The sequence below is a fragment of the Bos indicus x Bos taurus genome, chromosome 7 (assembly GCF_003369695.1).
Source record: "Bos indicus x Bos taurus breed Angus x Brahman F1 hybrid chromosome 7, Bos_hybrid_MaternalHap_v2.0, whole genome shotgun sequence".
NCBI classification, from domain to species: domain Eukaryota; kingdom Metazoa; phylum Chordata; class Mammalia; order Artiodactyla; family Bovidae; genus Bos; species Bos indicus x Bos taurus.
Genome location: NC_040082.1, coordinates 97,689,774 through 97,707,052, shown reverse-complemented (window position 1 = coordinate 97,707,052; position 17,279 = coordinate 97,689,774). Strand labels below are relative to the sequence as shown.

General features: G+C 52.7%; 1 protein-coding gene across 1 annotated transcript; it reads left to right on the top strand.

Annotated features, from left to right (window-relative positions):
• The first annotated feature begins 693 nt into the window (after nt 1-693).
• On the top strand, nt 694-16,089 carry MAN2B1 (mannosidase alpha class 2B member 1). The gene is made up of 24 exons (XM_027547860.1): nt 694-922; nt 1,596-1,698; nt 1,876-2,049; nt 2,434-2,627; nt 3,276-3,408; nt 3,629-3,774; nt 4,565-4,681; nt 7,775-7,860; nt 7,944-8,064; nt 8,144-8,222; nt 8,397-8,506; nt 8,761-8,868; nt 9,162-9,278; nt 10,092-10,238; nt 11,313-11,410; nt 11,496-11,613; nt 13,188-13,306; nt 13,387-13,488; nt 13,661-13,748; nt 13,924-14,004; nt 14,428-14,655; nt 15,096-15,251; nt 15,343-15,445; nt 15,849-16,089. The coding sequence occupies exons 1-24, from the start codon at nt 761-763 to the stop codon at nt 15,956-15,958; spliced, it is 3,000 nt and encodes a 999-aa protein (XP_027403661.1). The 5' UTR covers nt 694-760; the 3' UTR covers nt 15,959-16,089.
• The last annotated feature ends 1,190 nt before the right edge of the window (nt 16,090-17,279 follow it).

Below are 17,279 nucleotides of genomic sequence, written 5' to 3'. Positions count from 1 at the left end.
CATGCCTTAAGCCAGCTGCCAGAGGCTAACCAGTGATCTCTGCCCTCTGACAACTCAGAAGATAGCTCTGCTGATCTAAGGAATCTGGGCTTTGGTTTTCTCAGAAGAGTGAGGGTAATGTCAGCACATCGGATGGACTGGTAGGGACTGGGGAAGGTAGGAAGTTCTCCCCTACCTGTCAGGTTCTCACTGCTCACAGGAGGACACTGATATCTCTTGAACAAGGCTGGAGGTCTCCCGTCTCCAGCACTGTAAGGGTAATTCCTTTATTTAACGTCTCAATCCATAGGACAAAACAGAGCCCCCATTAACCTCAGCTCCTAGCCAACCTAGGTCCTTTGCAAACCATAGCCCTGAAGGTCGATGGAATACCCTAGAATCCTAGGCAATACTCTACCTCCAAGGCAAACAGCATCCGCGGGAAAATCTGAGACTTATGCGCCGGTGGTGGTGGTGGTGGGGGGCACACTATAGGGCACTCCGGTCACATAGAGGCCACAAGACGCTAAAGGCTCCACTGGCCAAAGCAGCACCCTGAGGGTGTGACGCCCCAGTGCCTTCTTTCACTCCTAGAGCCCCCAGCTGTACCCAGAGCTACGGCATTGGTCTCGTGATGGACGTGGTCACGCCTCGGGCACGCCCCCGCCTGTGCCCATTGGCCAAGTCGTGTTCTGGAGGCGGAGCATTTACTCGGCCTCAGCCTGGCCGGGGAACCCCGGTAGGTGGAGGCGGTGGCGGTGGCGGCGGCGGCTGCAGAGCCATGGTTGGTGACGCGCGGCCTTCAGGGGTTCGCGCTGGCGGCTGCCGGGGCGCGGTAGGATCCCGGACGAGCTCCCGCGCGCTGCGGCCACCGCTCCCGCCTCTCTCCTCCCTCTTCGTGTTGTTCCTAGCGGCGCCCTGCGCTTGGGCGGCGGGATACAAGGTGAGCGCGGCCCGCTAGCGGAAATGTACAAGAGCCATAGTGAAGCCTCCAGTAGAGTCGGAGGTGTGTGCGTGGGTCTGTTTTGTGGGTGCCCAGTGAATGGTTGCTAATATGACAGTGTGATCTGGTTCATGCTTTGTGTTACTGAGAAGACTGGCTGTGTTAGTCTGAGAATGGGGCTGTCTGTGTCTGTCTCTTGCTTCTGTGGATTGGCTTACCTGGACTTGGCAAGCATTTACACGAGCGGGCTGTGTGGTGGGGACTGGTTGAGAGTTGGGAGTCAGCTGCCTGAAGTTTTAACCTGACTTCTCCACTTGTGACCTTGGCCAAGTCACTTCACTTCTCTGATCCTCTGTATTCTCATCTGAAAACTGGAGATAATGTTGCCCTCAGGTCCCAGGGTGGCTGCTTGGTATTAACAAATGCTTAATAAACATGAGCTACTACTAGTGTTTTCCGAGGGCATGAACGAGAGGTGCTCTGAGAAGTTCTGTCAGTTGGGGAGTACATCTATGACACAACTATGTGTGTCCTTCTTAGGGGAGCCGATCCCCACCTGTCACTTGCTTCTAGATCAAGACTTACCTTATATCCTCCCAACCCCCCACTGCAGCCTGCCTCTTAACCTTGGGGTTACTGACAGAGTGAGTGTGTGTTTGGGGTCCCTGTGCAGACATGCCCGAAGGTGAAGCCGGACATGCTGAATGTACACCTGGTGCCTCACACACATGATGATGTAGGCTGGCTCAAGACGGTGGACCAGTACTTCTATGGCAGTGAGTAGAGGAGGGTGGGGAGTGACCCCTGGGACTCCCATGGTCCTGCGGAGCCCTTAAAATTCCTTTTCAGGCCTGGACAATCAGGGTCGGGGCAACACCCAGCTTGGGCTCCTGTGTCTAAGAATGTTTCCCTTGGCTTGCTGATTTCTGATTGCCTGACCCCTGTGCCCACAGTCTACAATAACATCCAGCCGGCGGGTGTACAGTACATCCTAGACTCCGTCATCTCTTCCTTGCTGGCGAATCCCACCCGCCGCTTCATCTATGTGGAAATCGCCTTCTTCTCGCGTTGGTGGCGCCAGCAGACAAATGCAACACAGAAAATCGTGAGGGAACTGGTGCGCCAGGGTGAGCCTCCCTTCAGGAAGTGAAAAGAGGAAGCCAAGCCCAGCTTCTATCTCTAGCACCCTGGCTTCTGAGATTTTATCACGCCATTTGCAGCCTCTATGTGGCTGCCGTTGCTGCTGCTGCTAAGTCGCTTCAATCGTGTCCGACTCTGTGTGACCCCATAGACAGCAGCCCACGAGGCTCCCCCATCCCTGGGATTCTCCAGGCAAGAACACTGGAGTGGATTGTGTTCCATAGCTCTCTTACACTGGCCTGAGAGTGACCCCTGACCCTTCTCCTCTCAAGCCTGGTCGTTTAGGCAGGTCTTCTCGTCCCTGGCATCACCAACCCTGGCGCCACTCCTGGCCCTGACAACTGACTTGGACTTTGCCCCTCCCGGCACAGGACGCCTAGAGTTTGCCAACGGTGGCTGGGTGATGAACGATGAGGCGACCACCCACTACGGAGCCATCATCGACCAGATGACACTCGGACTGCGCTTCCTGGAGGAGACGTTCGGCAGCGACGGGCGCCCCCGTGTGGCTTGGCACATCGACCCATTCGGCCACTCTCGGGAGCAAGCTTCACTGTTCGCGCAGGTTTTCAGATCTCTTGGGCCCGCCCCTTCATTCCTTCTGACTCCTCCTCTGTCATCCAAGCCCCGCCCTTTTCTGCAAGTTCACCCGAACCCGAACCAGGCCCTACCCCTGGCCCTCTCGCCACTTAAGACCCTGCCTCTTGGGTGACCTGTGAATCCCATTCTTTTTGCTCTGGCCTTGGCTCTGCTCTGTCCTAGCCTAGGTTGACCCTCATCACCTATTCCCATACACCCCGGCCTCCCTTGTCCAGCTGAGTCTTCCCCCTCCCCTGATTCCATCCAGTTTGCTCTGATCCTGGCTCTTGGCCAAGCTGGGTGGCTGGTTAGGGCCTGCGGTTTTTCAGCCAGCTTCGTTACCTGTGCCATGACCATCCCCCTTCCCTTGCTAGGCTGCGGAAAGGGGAAGGCCTCCTAGAGCTGGGGAAGGTGGAGGTGGGTTGTAGCGTTGGACTTGCTCCCTCCCGGCGCTTCCGCAGGGCTTCTGACCTTCCTCAGCCTTTGAAATGAACTGGAGGGCCTCGCTGGTCTTTGACTTGGTTTTTCTCCCTGTGCGTGAGAGGTTGGTGGTTGGTGATGAGAGGACCGGTCCCTTATGCATCCTGCCCTCTCTTGTTCTCCCATCCCACTCGTCATCCCTCCCCATCTCCAGATGGGTTTTGACGGCTTCTTCTTTGGACGCCTGGATTATCAAGACAAGAAGGTGCGGAAAAAGACGCTGCAGATGGAGCAGGTGTGGCGGGCCAGCACCAGCCTGAAACCTCCCACTGCCGACCTCTTCACCAGTAAGGTGGTAGAGTGGAAAGAGGGCCGCCCCCGTGCTCAGAAGGGCCCTGGGCTTGGTTTATGGTCTGCTATCATTGTCTTGAAATTCCTAGTAGTTTATGAACAGGGGCCCACCATTTGCAGTTTGCACTGGGCCTGGCAAATTCTGAAATCCATCCCCGGTGAGGCCTGGCAGGTCTAGGGGCCATGACCACCCCCTGAACCTAATGTGGTCCGCAGGTGTGCTCCCCAATATGTACAACCCACCGGAAGGTCTGTGCTGGGACATGCTGTGTGCCGACAAGCCGGTTGTGGAGGACACGCGCAGCCCAGAGTACAATGCAAAGGAGCTGGTCCGTTACTTCCTGAAGTTGGCCACTGACCAGGTAACCGGGTGTCCAGAACCTATGCCTCCAGTGTACACGCACTGGGCCCTTCCATCGGCCCAGACAATCCCTAGCACTTCCTCACCTTCACTGGGGGAAGGTAAAATTCCATTCACCATCACCATACCCTGCTCCTGGATTTGTGTGCATTTCTGATTAGAAAGGTGGAGCCCTTCGCCAGAGCACATCCCCACCATGTTTGCTAGACAGCATGGCACAGGACCTCAGTACCCATGTCTGGGTGGTAGGCCCAAGAGAATTCCTCAACCGCTTGTGGCTCTTTTTCTGTGTGTCCCTCTGCTCCCATGTGACACACTTCCACCCCTACCCCCCATGCCTCTGTGCACTCACATTCTTTTTATTTAAAAAAATAATTTTATTCATTTGTTTTTGGCTGTACTGGGTCTTTGTTGCTATGCGGACATTTTTCTAGTTTGGGCAAGTGGGGGCTACTCTCTAGTTGTGATACTTGGGCTTCTCATTACGGTGGCTTCTTTTGTTGTGGAGCATGGGCTCTAAGGCTCTTGGGCTTCAGTAGTTGCACCTCCCAGGCTGTAGAGCACAGGCTCGAGAGCGTGGTGCAGGGCTTAGTTGCTCTGAGGCATGTGGGATCTTCCCAGATCAGGGATCGAACCCATGTCTCCTGCATTGGCAGACAGAGTCTTTACCACTGAGCCACCAGGGAAGCCCTGTGCACTCACATTCTTGACCACATATATACCAAGACACAGCTGTCCACAGGGGTGGGCCAGGACACCCTAGCCTTAGGAAACCCCCATCTTGCCTGCAGGGTAAGCTCTACCGCACCAAACACACTGTGATGACCATGGGCTCAGACTTCCAGTACGAGAATGCCAACACGTGGTTCAAAAATCTTGACAAGCTCATCCAGTTGGTCAATGCCCAGGTGAGTGTGCCTGCCCCGTGGGCACTTGTATTTGTATCCCAGGGCTTTGGGTCACATACATTATCTATAGGTGCTACCTTAGTTTTCTATACTTTAATAAGCTACCACAAACTTAGTGGCTTAAAACAATAGCAAGGATATTACCTTACAGTTCTGTAGGTCACAAGTCTGACATGGGTCTCACTGGGCTAAAATCAAGATGTTAGCAGGGCTGTGTTCTTCTGGAAGCTCTAGGGGAAAGTCTCCTTGCCTCATCCAGCTTCTAGAGGCCGTCCACATTCCTTGGTTCATGGCATCCTCCATCTTCAAAGCCAGTAAGGTAGCAGCTGTCTGACCCTGCCTCTGTTATCATATCTCTTTTTTTCTCACTCTCACTTCTTTATCCTCCCTCTTCCACTTGAAGATAACTTTGTGATTACATTGGGCCCACTAGATAATCCAGGATAATGTTTTAAAGTCAGCTGATTAACAGCCTTAATTCTGCAGTTTTAATTCCCTTTTACCATGTAACCTAACAGTCACAGGTTGTGGGGAGCGGGACATGGACATCTTTGGGTGGCCATTATTCTGCCTACCAAGGAGGTGTTGTCGTGGCCCCTGTAAATGGCCTGTGGCAGTGTCAGCAGGCAGTCCCTCTGCCATTAGCACAGAACCTCATCTCCCCTCTCCCATCACTTCCATCCCCAGAATTGTCTACTGGCACCATCTTTAACGTCCTCACTTTTCACCACCTGCTGCACTGCTGTTTCACCAAAAACAGTTCTCAGCTATGTCACCAAAGGCCTTCCAGATGATATTTCCCAGTCGTCCCCAAGCCCCTGGTCTCTGAGGACCTTTCAACACCGTGACCACTTCCTCCTGCAAATACCTATGTTCCTGGGCTACTAGGAATTCATACTGTCATACTTGGTTTTTCTCCTGCTTTCTCGTTCACACACTACATTTTACTGGAGATGAAGTTCAAAGCCTGGCTTTGCCACTTACTGACTCTGTGACCTTGAGGAATGTTTTTCAGCACTCAGTGCCTCAATTTTCTTATCTAGGAAATAGGCACAGTGGTGGGTCCCACCTGATAGGGCTATTTTCTTTTAAAAAATTTTTATTGCAGTAGAGTTGATTTATAATGTTGTGTTAATTTCATGTGTACAGCAAAGTGAATCAGTTTTACATATACATATATCCACATTTTAAAATTTTTTTATTTTTGAGGCAAGGAATACAACCTTATTCAGAAATCCGTCTGAGTAAGAAGATGGCAGACTAATGTCTCAAAATAACCTTCTTGTCGAGGGCTGGATGCCAGTTTCTTTTATAGAGTCAGAGAGAGAAGCAATAAGGAACTAAAGTCAAAGGCATAATAGAGAGGGAGTAGCAGTATATCCACTCTGTTTTAGATTCTTTTCCCATATAGGTCATTACAGAGTATTGAGTAGAGTTCCCTGTGCTATACAGTAGGTCCTTATTAGTTATCTATTTTACATATAGTAGTTATGATAAGCCTATTGATGAAAGTTTAATGAGCTTGCATAGACCAGTAGAACAGCTCCAGGTAAATAAAAAATGTTAGTATTGTTTATTATTATTACTTGGGGCTGAAAAACTTCTGTTTCTTCTTTAAGACACCAGTTGCGATGTCTTTTTCTCCAGGAAGCCTTCACTAGGCCCTAGGTGGAAAGCTTGCTTTTTCCTCTGGGCTCACAGGAGTGCCCACAAATATCTGTGATGTTACATCTAGACTGAATGTAGTCAACTGACCAATCTCTCTCCTCTGCACTTGGCTATGAATTCCATGAAGGCAGGGCTGGCCGCTGGTTATAGATTGTGTCCACAATCCTGAGCATATTAAGGAATTGTTTGTTGAGTGAACATTGGGTGTAAATGTGTATGTGAGTATTTGTTCAGCGATGTATTAATAGAAATGTGTTTGCATATAAAGTCATGAAGTCCTATGCATTTCCCTCATTCACTCAAATGTTTATTTTTAAAATTGAAGTGTAGTTGATTTACAGGGCTTCCCAGGTGGCAGGCTAGTGGTAAAGAATCCACCTGCCAATGCAGCAGACATAAGGGACACAGGTTCTATGTCTGGGTCAGGAAGATCCCTTGGAGGAGAGCATGGCAACCCACTCTAGTATTCTTGCTCAGAGAATCCCATGGACAGAGGAGCCTGGTGGGCTACAGTCCATAGGATCAGAAAGAGTTGGACATGACTGAAGTGACTTAGCAAGCACGTAGCTGATTTACAATATTAATATTGTGTTAGCTTCAAGTATACACCAAAATGATTCAGTTATATCTATATATTATTTCAGATTATTTTCTACTATAGGTTATTATAAGACACTAAATACAGTAAATCATTGTTGCTTATCTATTGTATGTATAGTTTGTATCTGATAATCCCATACTCCTAGTTTATCCCTTCCCCCTTTCCTTTCCTGTTAGGTAAACATAAATTTGTTTTCTATACCTGTGAGGCTGTTTTCTACATAGATTCCCTTGTATTATTTTTTAGATTCCACATATAAGTGATATCATATGGTATCTGTCTTTCTCTGACTTACCTAAGTATAATGTTCTCCAGGTCATTCAAGTGTTTACTGAGCACCTACTGGGTACAAGGCACTGGGGACACAACTTGAGCAGAACAAACATCCTTTAATTCATGGAGGTCACCTTGTTCCTCTGCCTCCCTCAGTTGAAAGTGAGCCTTCATTCATTGTAACAGTTGTGTCATTTGGCAATAATCTTACAGTGCTGAGAAATTATTATTCCTGCCCTAGAATGTCATATTTCATTTCTCCATGCAAGTTTTAAGTAATAAAATTGGAATATTGAAAGTTTAGTAAAATCTCAGGTTTATTCTTGCATCCCTCAATTTCTCTCCAGGCCAGGCTGGTAATTAGCTTGGGCCAATGTTCATTTTCACACTTAGCCGTTGGTTTGTACTTAAACTGTGTATTTAAAAAAAGAGAGAAACTTTGAACCAACCGGGTGCATGAATGTGTGTGCCTGTGTTTGTGTGCATGTGCACACCTGTGGGCCCGCCCGGGAAGGGCTCCCGAGGGCTCACATAGGCACACCTCCCCTCAGCAACGGGCCAACGGGATCCGCGTCAATGTTCTCTACTCTACTCCGGCCTGTTACCTCTGGGAGCTGAACAAGGCCAACCTCAGCTGGTATTTGGGGGGACTGGGGAGCCTCGGGGGGTTGGCATGCCCTGTGGGTCGTGGCCCTGCCCCCAATGTCTCTGCTGCTGCAGGTCAGTGAAAAAGGATGACTTCTTCCCCTATGCTGATGGCCCCTACATGTTCTGGACCGGTTACTTTTCCAGCCGGCCTGCCCTCAAACGCTACGAGCGTCTCAGCTACAATTTCCTGCAGGTAGGTGGACGCCAGGCTCCAGGGGCTGGCCCAGGGGTCCTGACAGGACTGGTGCCCCAACATACCACCTGCTCCACAGGTGTGCAACCAGCTGGAGGCGCTGGCGGGTCCGGCAGCCAACGTGGGACCCTATGGCTCCGGGGACAGTGCACCCCTCAGTAGGTGTCGGCGGGCGAGGGGACAGCGGGGTGGGACTGAAGCTGGACTCCAGACTTCTACTGTCCCTTTCTTAAAGCCTATAAGAACCCAGCCTGCCAGACTTTTCGCATGTCCTTGGGGTCTGGGCCGAGAGTCCTGCGGAGACCTCACTTAGGCTCACCGTCTGGCTACAGATGAGGCGATGGCCGTGCTCCAGCACCATGATGCAGTCAGTGGTACCTCCCGGCAGCACGTGGCTAACGACTATGCCCGCCAACTTTCAGAAGGCTGGAGGCCTTGTGAGGTGTGAGGGTGGGGCCTGGGGGAGGCGGAGACAGGAAGGGACTGGACCTGGACACGGGGGCCGGGAGGTGGGGGGGGTCGGGGGGGTCGGACTTAGGAAGGGGCGTGGTCGAAAAACAGGCCGCCAGAAGGGCTCGTGGGGCGGGGCTTGTGAAAGGAGGGACGGAGAGAGGCAGGGGCGGGGCTGAGAGCGGGATCGCGAGGAGACCGTCAGGGGAGTCCAGAGTGGAACTTTTGCTTTACACGCCTCCCCAGGTTCTCATGAGCAATGCGCTGGCGCATCTCAGCGGCTTAAAGGAGGACTTCGCCTTTTGTCGCAAGCTCAACATCAGCATTTGTCCACTCACCCAGACAGCAGAGAGAGTGAGCCGGCCTGGAGCGGGAGAGGCGGGGCTGGGGGCAGGTCCCGTGGGTGGTGGGTGGAACGAGAACCAGAGAAACCTCTGGGCCCAGTGAAAAGGAGGAGGGGCTGATGGGCTCAGCTGGTTACTGAGCACTCTGGGGCAAGATATTTGAGGGCTCAGTGAAGCTGGGGCAGGACGGGGACCAATGCACCACTTGGAGGCTTGACTCACCCCAGGGACGTTGCTGCATACGTGGGTGGGTTTGCAGAAGGCCTGTTGTGACCTGTGTCGGCTCTGACCATCCCACCCCAGTTCCAGGTGATCGTTTATAACCCCCTGGGGCGGAAAGTGGACTGGATGGTGCGGCTGCCTGTCAGCAAACACGTTTACCTCGTGAAGGACCCCGGTGGCAAAATTGTGCCCAGCGATGTGAGCCCATTTCCACAAATATTCCTCCCTGTATAGCACACTTGATGAATACCTACCCCCTTGGAAACCTCCCCTCATGGGCATTTCTCCTTTACCCCCATGGACATTTCCCCTAAGATTATCTCCTCTACGGATGTCTTCTCCCATGGACCCCTCCCTTTCTTGGATATCTCCTCCTTCATGAATATTATCTGCCCATTACTGTCTCTTCCTCTAAATACTTTTCCCCTCTGCTCCTTTAAATCATACCCCCTTGGGAACATTCCTGCCCCTCGCCTATGAGTATCTCCCCCTTGTTAATATCTCCCTGTGAAAAAATTTCCTGTTTATGAATATTCTCCTCATCCTGAGGACCTCTCCCTCCTAACCACTTCCTCCCCCCAGAATCTGTTTTTCCCTCCTTCCCCTGTCTCAAGAGTCTCTTCCCACGCTTAACTCCCTCACTTCTCCCACTTCCTACAGTAGGTCCACCCTTCTGGTAGATTTCCCACCTTCTGAATCTTGGAATCTGTTTCTCTTTTTTTGGCCATGCAGCTGGCAAGATCTTAGTTCCCCCACCAGGGATCAAACTTGTGTCCCCTGCAGTGGATGTGGAGTCTAACCACTGGACTGCCAGGGAATTCCCTCTTTGCCATCTTTAACTCAGCATTTCTGACACTCCCACCCTCTCTGCCCAACACCTAAATTTCTTTTCCCCATCTGGCAGGTGTGACTCCTTGCCCTCCTCAAGTTTGACCCCTTCCTGTTTGTGTGGTGTGGCTTCATGCATGTCCTCCCAGCTTCTTGACTTGGTTTCTTCCTCCCTTACCTGAGGTGGTGACCATTCCCAGTTCAGACAGTCAGGAGCTGCTTTTCTCAGCCTTAGTGCCTGCCGTGGGCTTCAGCATCTACTCAGTCTCCCAGATGCCTAACCAAAGACCCCAGAAGTCCTGGTCCCGTGACTTGGTCATCCAGAATGAGGTGAGACCCTACTCAGACCCCCTTCCATTTCTGGGTGATAGTTTTGAGATGTGGCAGTAAGCCACATGGACTGTGGGTGAGTGGGCGTGAAGTTTATGGTCTTGTGTCATCAGTCCTCCACTGTATGTTCTCAGTGTCCTCTCTTGGGGCTCTTATGTCACCCTTGGGTGACACTTGATAGAAATGTCAGAGCTGATGGAGGTATGGGTTTGCAAATTCAGTGAGGTGTGTCAGAGACGTGGAGGAGGTAGCTGTGTGGTCATTTGGGGTAAGAGAGATCCAGTCAGGCAGGGAGCACCCTCAGGTGGAAGGGTGTTGGGTGTTCAGAGAACACTCATTGTGTCGGAAGCCAGGTATTGGGGATGGGGGCAGGTGACAAGTCAGATCGTGTGGGCCTTAAGGGCCAGCAGAGGGGAGGACTCTTTTACTATGAAGGAATCACAGGAGAAACGGTTGCATTAAGGCTGTTGTGGGTCCTAGCATTAGCCTTTGTGGGTCCCTCCTTCCATAGAAAAATGCTAAAAATTATATTTCATGATAGTATGGATATGAATATGAATAGTAACCATGCAGACTTTGACCTGATGTATTCATTATTACTTCATTCAAGTTTTCTTCTGATCCTAAAAGAAATGGAGATTTATACATTTCTATGGGCCCTAAAAATCTTGGGTCCTGGCCTTGTGGTTCCTCTTTCAGTTGCACAAGCAGCCTGGGTCCCAAGCAGATGGAGAAGGAAAGGCCATGGAAGTGGGGGAGAAGTGGTCAGATTGAGGATAAGGTAGAAAATGGAGCTGTTAGATTTGCTACCAGTGATGCACAATGAGAGAGAGAGAGGAGGGAAGGGTGGGTGGACCTTATTTTCCCCACCAGGGATTGAACACTCTCCTTCTACCATGCAAGCTGTGAGTCTAAATCACCCGTCTGCCAGGGAATTCCCACTTTGCAGTCTTTAATTCAGCATTTCAGACATGCGATCCTTCCTGCCCAACACCAGTGTTTGCTCCTGAGCCCTGGGAAGAGCCATTGGTTGAAGTGATGGTCATTAATGTCTGTCCACCCTTTTCTCCCCAGTACCTCCGGGCTAGGTTTGACCCTAACACAGGGCTCTTGATGGAGTTGGAGAACCTGGAGCAGAATCTCTTGCTGCCTGTTCGCCAAGCCTTCTACTGGTGAGAGAGGACCACCAGGTCAGGGGGTGGGGTGTGTGAACAGAGCTGAGGTCCCTTGTCTGACTCTCACCTGCCCTGGCCCTAGGTACAACGCCAGTACAGGTAACAACCTAAGCTCCCAGGCCTCCGGTGCCTACATCTTCAGACCCAACCAGAACAAACCACTGTTCGTGAGCCACTGGGCTCAGACCCACCTTGTGAAGGTCAGGGGGCTGAGAGTGGGCACTTGGGGACAGGGCGTGCAGGCTGGGGTGCATGTGGAGCGTGATGTGCCTTGTGAGGGGTGGTGGGGAGAATTTACATCTCCAATAGATAAGAAGGCTAAGACCAGAGGGGAATACTTGAGGATTTTCACACAGGGTTGATAATCACAGCTGGTTGTATGACAGTTACACATGGAGGCCCATAGAAAGGCATTTCACATCTGTCGTGGGGATCAGGAGTGTACTTAGCTTTGAAATTGGTGGTAGGCTGTTCCCATTTGGCCCCTGAATGCACAGAGTCAGGTGTAACTGCCTGAAAATTTCATTAGGGATCTGCGATAGGAAGGGATTTTATCTAGGGTGATTTGAGGGTTCACACTTGGATAAGGTTTGGGTGATTCTCACCTAGAATGGATATCTGAGGGTGCATCTGGTTGGAATCAGGGGCTCATGCTTGCAGGTTTCCTGAGGCCTCTCACTGATGTTTCCTCTTAGGGAGGGAGTGGGGCAGGTAATGGCAAGTCTCACATGAGTGAATACCTGCATACCTGGGTCACTGTGTTAGGATACAGTTTTGCCTGTTGTAACAGAGTTACTCAAATAACCATGCCTAAAACAAGATGGAAGTTTCTTTTCATCTAATAGAAAGTTTAGGCAGGTGGAATGATCCAATAATCATCTAGGTCCCTTCTATCTTATTTTTTATTATTTTGGCTGAGTTGCACATGGCATGTGGGATATTAGTTCCCCAACCAGAGATTGAACCTGTGCCCCCTGCAGTGGAAGTGCAGAGTCTTAACCTCTGAACTTCCAGCAAAGTCCTCCTTTCTAACTTATTGCTCTGCCTTCTGTACATTCACCTTCCACTTCATGGCCCAAGATGGCTGCTCAAGCTCCAACCATCACATTTACATTTGAGCCAGTGGAGGAGAAGAAGGGGCAAGGAACTTTGTTCATAACACTTTGATCAGTTTCCAGTAGGCAAACATGGTCACACAGCTACTGCAAGCCTCAGGGAAGACTGAAAAATACAGTCTATTCCAGGAAGCCATGTGCAAAGCTAGAATCCTATTCTAAGGAGGGGAGATAGGTAATGGTGGGCTTCCCAGGTGGCACTAGTGGTAAAGAACCCACCTGCTAATGCCGGAAACATAAGAGATGTGGGTTCGATCCCTGGGTTGGGAAGATCCCCCGGAGGAGGGCATGGCTACCCACTCCAAGTATTCTTGCCTAGAGAATCCCATGGACAGAGGAGCCTAGTGGGCTATAGGCCATAGGGTTGCAGAGAGTTTATATACAACTGAAACGACTTAGCACACATGCACGGGCAGCAAGAATGTATGCCACACTCAAAAAAACTTACATGGCAATGACTGAGGTATAAAGTCATTTGATGTTTGATGACTAGGCATCAAACCTAGGCAGGTAGGGAAGGTGGGCTGGGCTCCGAAGCTATTAGTGGGGTTGACCCTGACGTAGGCCTTTGTGATCTTCACAGCTGGGGTGGACATTTGCAGGGCTCACCTTTGCTCAGGTGCACGCTTACACCTGCCCCCACTCCCGTGTGCCCACAGGCGTCCTTGGTGCAGGAAGTACACCAGAACTTCTCAGCCTGGTGTTCCCAGGTGGTTCGCCTGTATCCCAGACAACGGCACCTGGAGCTAGAGTGGACAGTGGGGCCAATACCTGTGGGGTGAGCGGGGCTGGGGGCTGGGGGAAGGGCAAAGTGAGGTTAAAGTGAAGCTCACCACCTTGCCATCCCATTGGGTATAGAGACGGCTGGGGGAAGGAGGTCATCAGTCGCTTTGACACTGCATTGGCGACACGCGGACTCTTCTACACTGACAGCAATGGCCGGGAGATCCTGGAGAGGAGGTGGAGAGACTGGGGGCACCGAGGGGTGGTCTGTGGTGTGCTGGGGCCCAGGGCAGTGAGGGGGCATCTGCTGATCCTAATGACTGTGGCAGGGAGAGGATGAAGGAGGAGTGGGTGAGTGGGGAGAAGGGAGCCAGACTCCAAGCCTGATCAAATCCTAACCCCACCCCAGGCGGAATTATAGACCTACCTGGAAGCTGAACCAGACTGAACCCGTGGCTGGAAATTACTATCCAGTCAACAGCCGCATTTACATCACGGTACCCATCCCCCACCCTGCTCCCCACCTTTTCCTGACACCCCTTTACAGAGCGGACTTCACCTGTTCTTGACATCTCCCAACTGTCCTCAGCAGTCTCCACCATCCCTGTGGGGCCTGCCTGGGAGCCGGGGCTGGCCAGCAGTGCAGCCCCTCACTCACCCTTTACCCCTCAGGATGGGAACATGCAGCTGACTGTGCTCACTGACCGGTCCCAGGGGGGCAGTAGCCTGAGAGATGGCTCCTTGGAACTCATGGTTAGTGGTCTGAGCCCCCATCTAAGTCAGGGTCCTTCCACCAGTTCCCTTCCTGCCCTCTACAGGACCTTGAAGCCAGTTTCTTTTGCTAGGTGCACCCCTTTGTTTGTGGTCCCCGCTAAGCTGAACCCTCCATTCCTCTGTGAGACATTCACTCCGTGCTTTTATCCAATCCCTACCCAAACTTCCGCTCCAGGCCCTGATTTACCCTATGCACGCCCGCATTAGATCCTTACCGCCGTCTGCCCTAGCCCGTTGTTAGGTCGGATCCCCACGTTTACTGGGGATCCCTTACGTTCCCTTCGTCGTCACCCGTTTCCCCCAATATTTTTTTTTTCCCTTGAAATCCCCACGTACTTTCACCCAGTTTCCGGCCCAGAAATTGGCTACAGGAACCCTCACTCTTGGCCACTCTCCCCGCAGGTGCACCGAAGGCTGCTGAAGGACGATGCACGCGGAGTTGGGGAGCCGCTGAACAAGGAGGGGTCGGGGCTTTGGGTGCGAGGACGTCACCTCGTGCTGTTGGATAAGAAGGAGACTGCGGCCGCCAGGCACCGGTTACAGGCGGAGATGGAGGTCCTGGCCCCGCAGGTGGTGCTGGCTCAAGGTGGCGGCGCGCGGTATCGCCTCGAGAAAGCCCCACGCACGCAGGTGAGGAGGCGCGGCAGAAAGAGGACCCTAAGAACGCCTGCGGAGGGAGGGGCGGAGTTGAGGGCGGGTTTTCCTAGGTTTAACTGAGACCCACCTCGCCTGTTCCTACTCGTCCTGGGGTAAGCGAATCCCGTTCGCTTAGCTCAGCGTAGTCTCGGTCCAACCCTCTCGCCCACTCAACTTCTCCAACAGCGTCTCTCTCCTGGCTTCATCCCAATCCTAACTCTGTCAGGGGATGAGAACGGTTCTGCCGCTAACCTGGCACCGCCGGGTCCCCTCATTGGCTCAGTCTTCCCAGTCCTGGCTGAGCCCCGCCTCCTGAGCACGGCCAAGGCCCGCCCCTCCGCGCTGAATCTCCGCCTCCTGAAGCCTCTCAGCCCCGCCCCTCCCGGCTCAGCCCCGCCCCTCCCGGCTCAGCCCCGCCCTGCTCTTTCCCTCAGTTCTCTGGGCTCCGCCGCGAGCTGCCACCCTCGGTACGTCTGCTCACATTGGCCCGCTGGGGCCCGGAGACGCTGCTGCTGCGCTTAGAGCACCAGTTCGCCGTAGGGGAGGACTCGGGCCGGAACTTGAGCTCCCCGGTGACCCTGGACTTGACGGTGAGGATAGAGATGGGAAGCAGACTGGGGAGAGGAGGGAGGGGAAACCCCGCTTTGTCCCAACGCATCCGGGCCCCTTCACTGCCCGCAGAACTTGTTTTCCGCCTTCACCATCACCAACCTGCGGGAGACCACGCTGGCGGCCAACCAGCTCCTGGCCTACGCCTCCAGGCTCCAGTGGACAACGGACACGGGTAGGAGCCTGCCCGGAGCGGGGTGGCGGCCGGGGGTCCGCGGGGGGGGGGGGGGGGGAACGGGTCAGTGTGGGAGGTGCGGGAATGTTGACCGGGTCCAGGTATAGAGCTTGGAGGGTCGGAGTCAGTCGGTGTTCAGATTTAGGTTAGGGGTTTAAGGGAGTGATGTGGCTTGACAGTCCTTGAGGGTGGGACTTGTGGGTGTGAGGACAGTGCCCAGACACTGGGGAGAGATTTGAGCATCTGGGGGTGGTATCTAGGCTCTGGCAAACAGTTGAAGGGTCTGGGAGTGAGGGCCTGGGGAAAGATTTAAAGTGGTATGTCTGTGTTCAGGGGAGGGCGCACAGAGGATGTTAAGGCGGAGGAAGTCTGCATCCCTCACTTCTCCCCTCCACCTCCCCAGGCCCCACACCCCATCCTTCTCCTTCCCGTCCGGTGTCCGCCACCATCACGCTGCAGCCCATGGAAATCCGTACCTTCTTGGCTTCGGTCCAATGGGAAGAGGACGGCTAGACCCACTGGATACAAGACTACTGGCTCCGAGCCTGAGTTCTCTCTCCGGGGGCGGAGCCAACTCTCCCCCTTGTTGCTCTTACTACCACCAATGAAAGCCATTAAAATGTCACTACCGAGACTCAAGTCAAGGTGTGACTGAGTGTGGGTTTCCTTTTTTTTTTTTGAGGGCAGTGGAATTTATGACCTAGAAAGGTCAGCAGGGGCTTCCCAGGTGGCACAGTGGTAAGAATCTGTCTGCCAATGCAGGAGACATGGGTTCAATCCTGGGTTGGGAAGATCCCTGGAGTAGGAAATGGTAACCTGCTCTAGTAGTCTTGTCTGGAAAATTCCATGGACAGAGGATCCCGGCTGGGTACAGTCCATGGGGTCGCGAAGATTTGGTCATGACTGAGTGACTAAACACAAAAACACAAGGTCAGCAAATCCTAGCTGACCCTTGACCCGAGTTCTTTCAGGAAGGCCACTTGCTGGCCTGAATCCTCAGACCATAGTCTACACAGTTCATATCCCACCCCACCCACCACTCCCTCCTCCACTCCTGCTTCACTCTTCCATCCCCTAGGGCTGTGACACATCTGTGTTTTTGTTTATTTTTTATTTTTGCTGCCCCTTGTGCCTTGTGGGGTCTTAGTTCCCAGATCAGGGATTGAACCCCAGGGCCATGGCAGTGAAAGCGCCGAATCCTAACCACTGGACTGCCAAGGAGATCCCTGGCACAGCTGTTCTGAGAAGCCACTGAGGACAGACTTGTATTGGCTTGTCCTGGGCCCAGAAAGCCAGACATACCCTGCAGGCCTCCCAAACTCTACCTTGGCGCCCTGAAGGTGGGGAATCTCAGCGGTCCTGGGGGGGCGGGGTATGAAAGAAGAATCAGAACCAGGTTCCAAAGCTAGGCCTTGGACAGGTGGGCTGGAGATGTGGGCCTCCCAGGAGACAGGCAGAGAGCCTGGCATGCCCTGGTTCTGGTGTTCTGGAATATTCTGGAATCTGTCTCAGAGGAAGGAGACCTGAGGCTTAGAATTGAAAGAAAGTACAGTTTTGTGTGGGTCCCTTGAAGGCGGTCTGGAGGCTGGGACGGCATTGCCACGCCCACCTGCAGCCCACGTAGAGACCATTGTTTGGATGCTTAGGCCCCTGATTGTCAGATGTGCCTCCAGAAGGTATGTCTACAGCCTCCTTGGGTGGGTAACAGGCATGGACCTGGGCCAGCTTGGAGCCCCTGGGCAGATCACAGATGGGATCTGGGTGCCAGATGCACTTCTTGAAAAGTTTTCTAAGTCTCCCTGTAGAGAGAGAAACCAGAGAGGCCCCAGGAGGG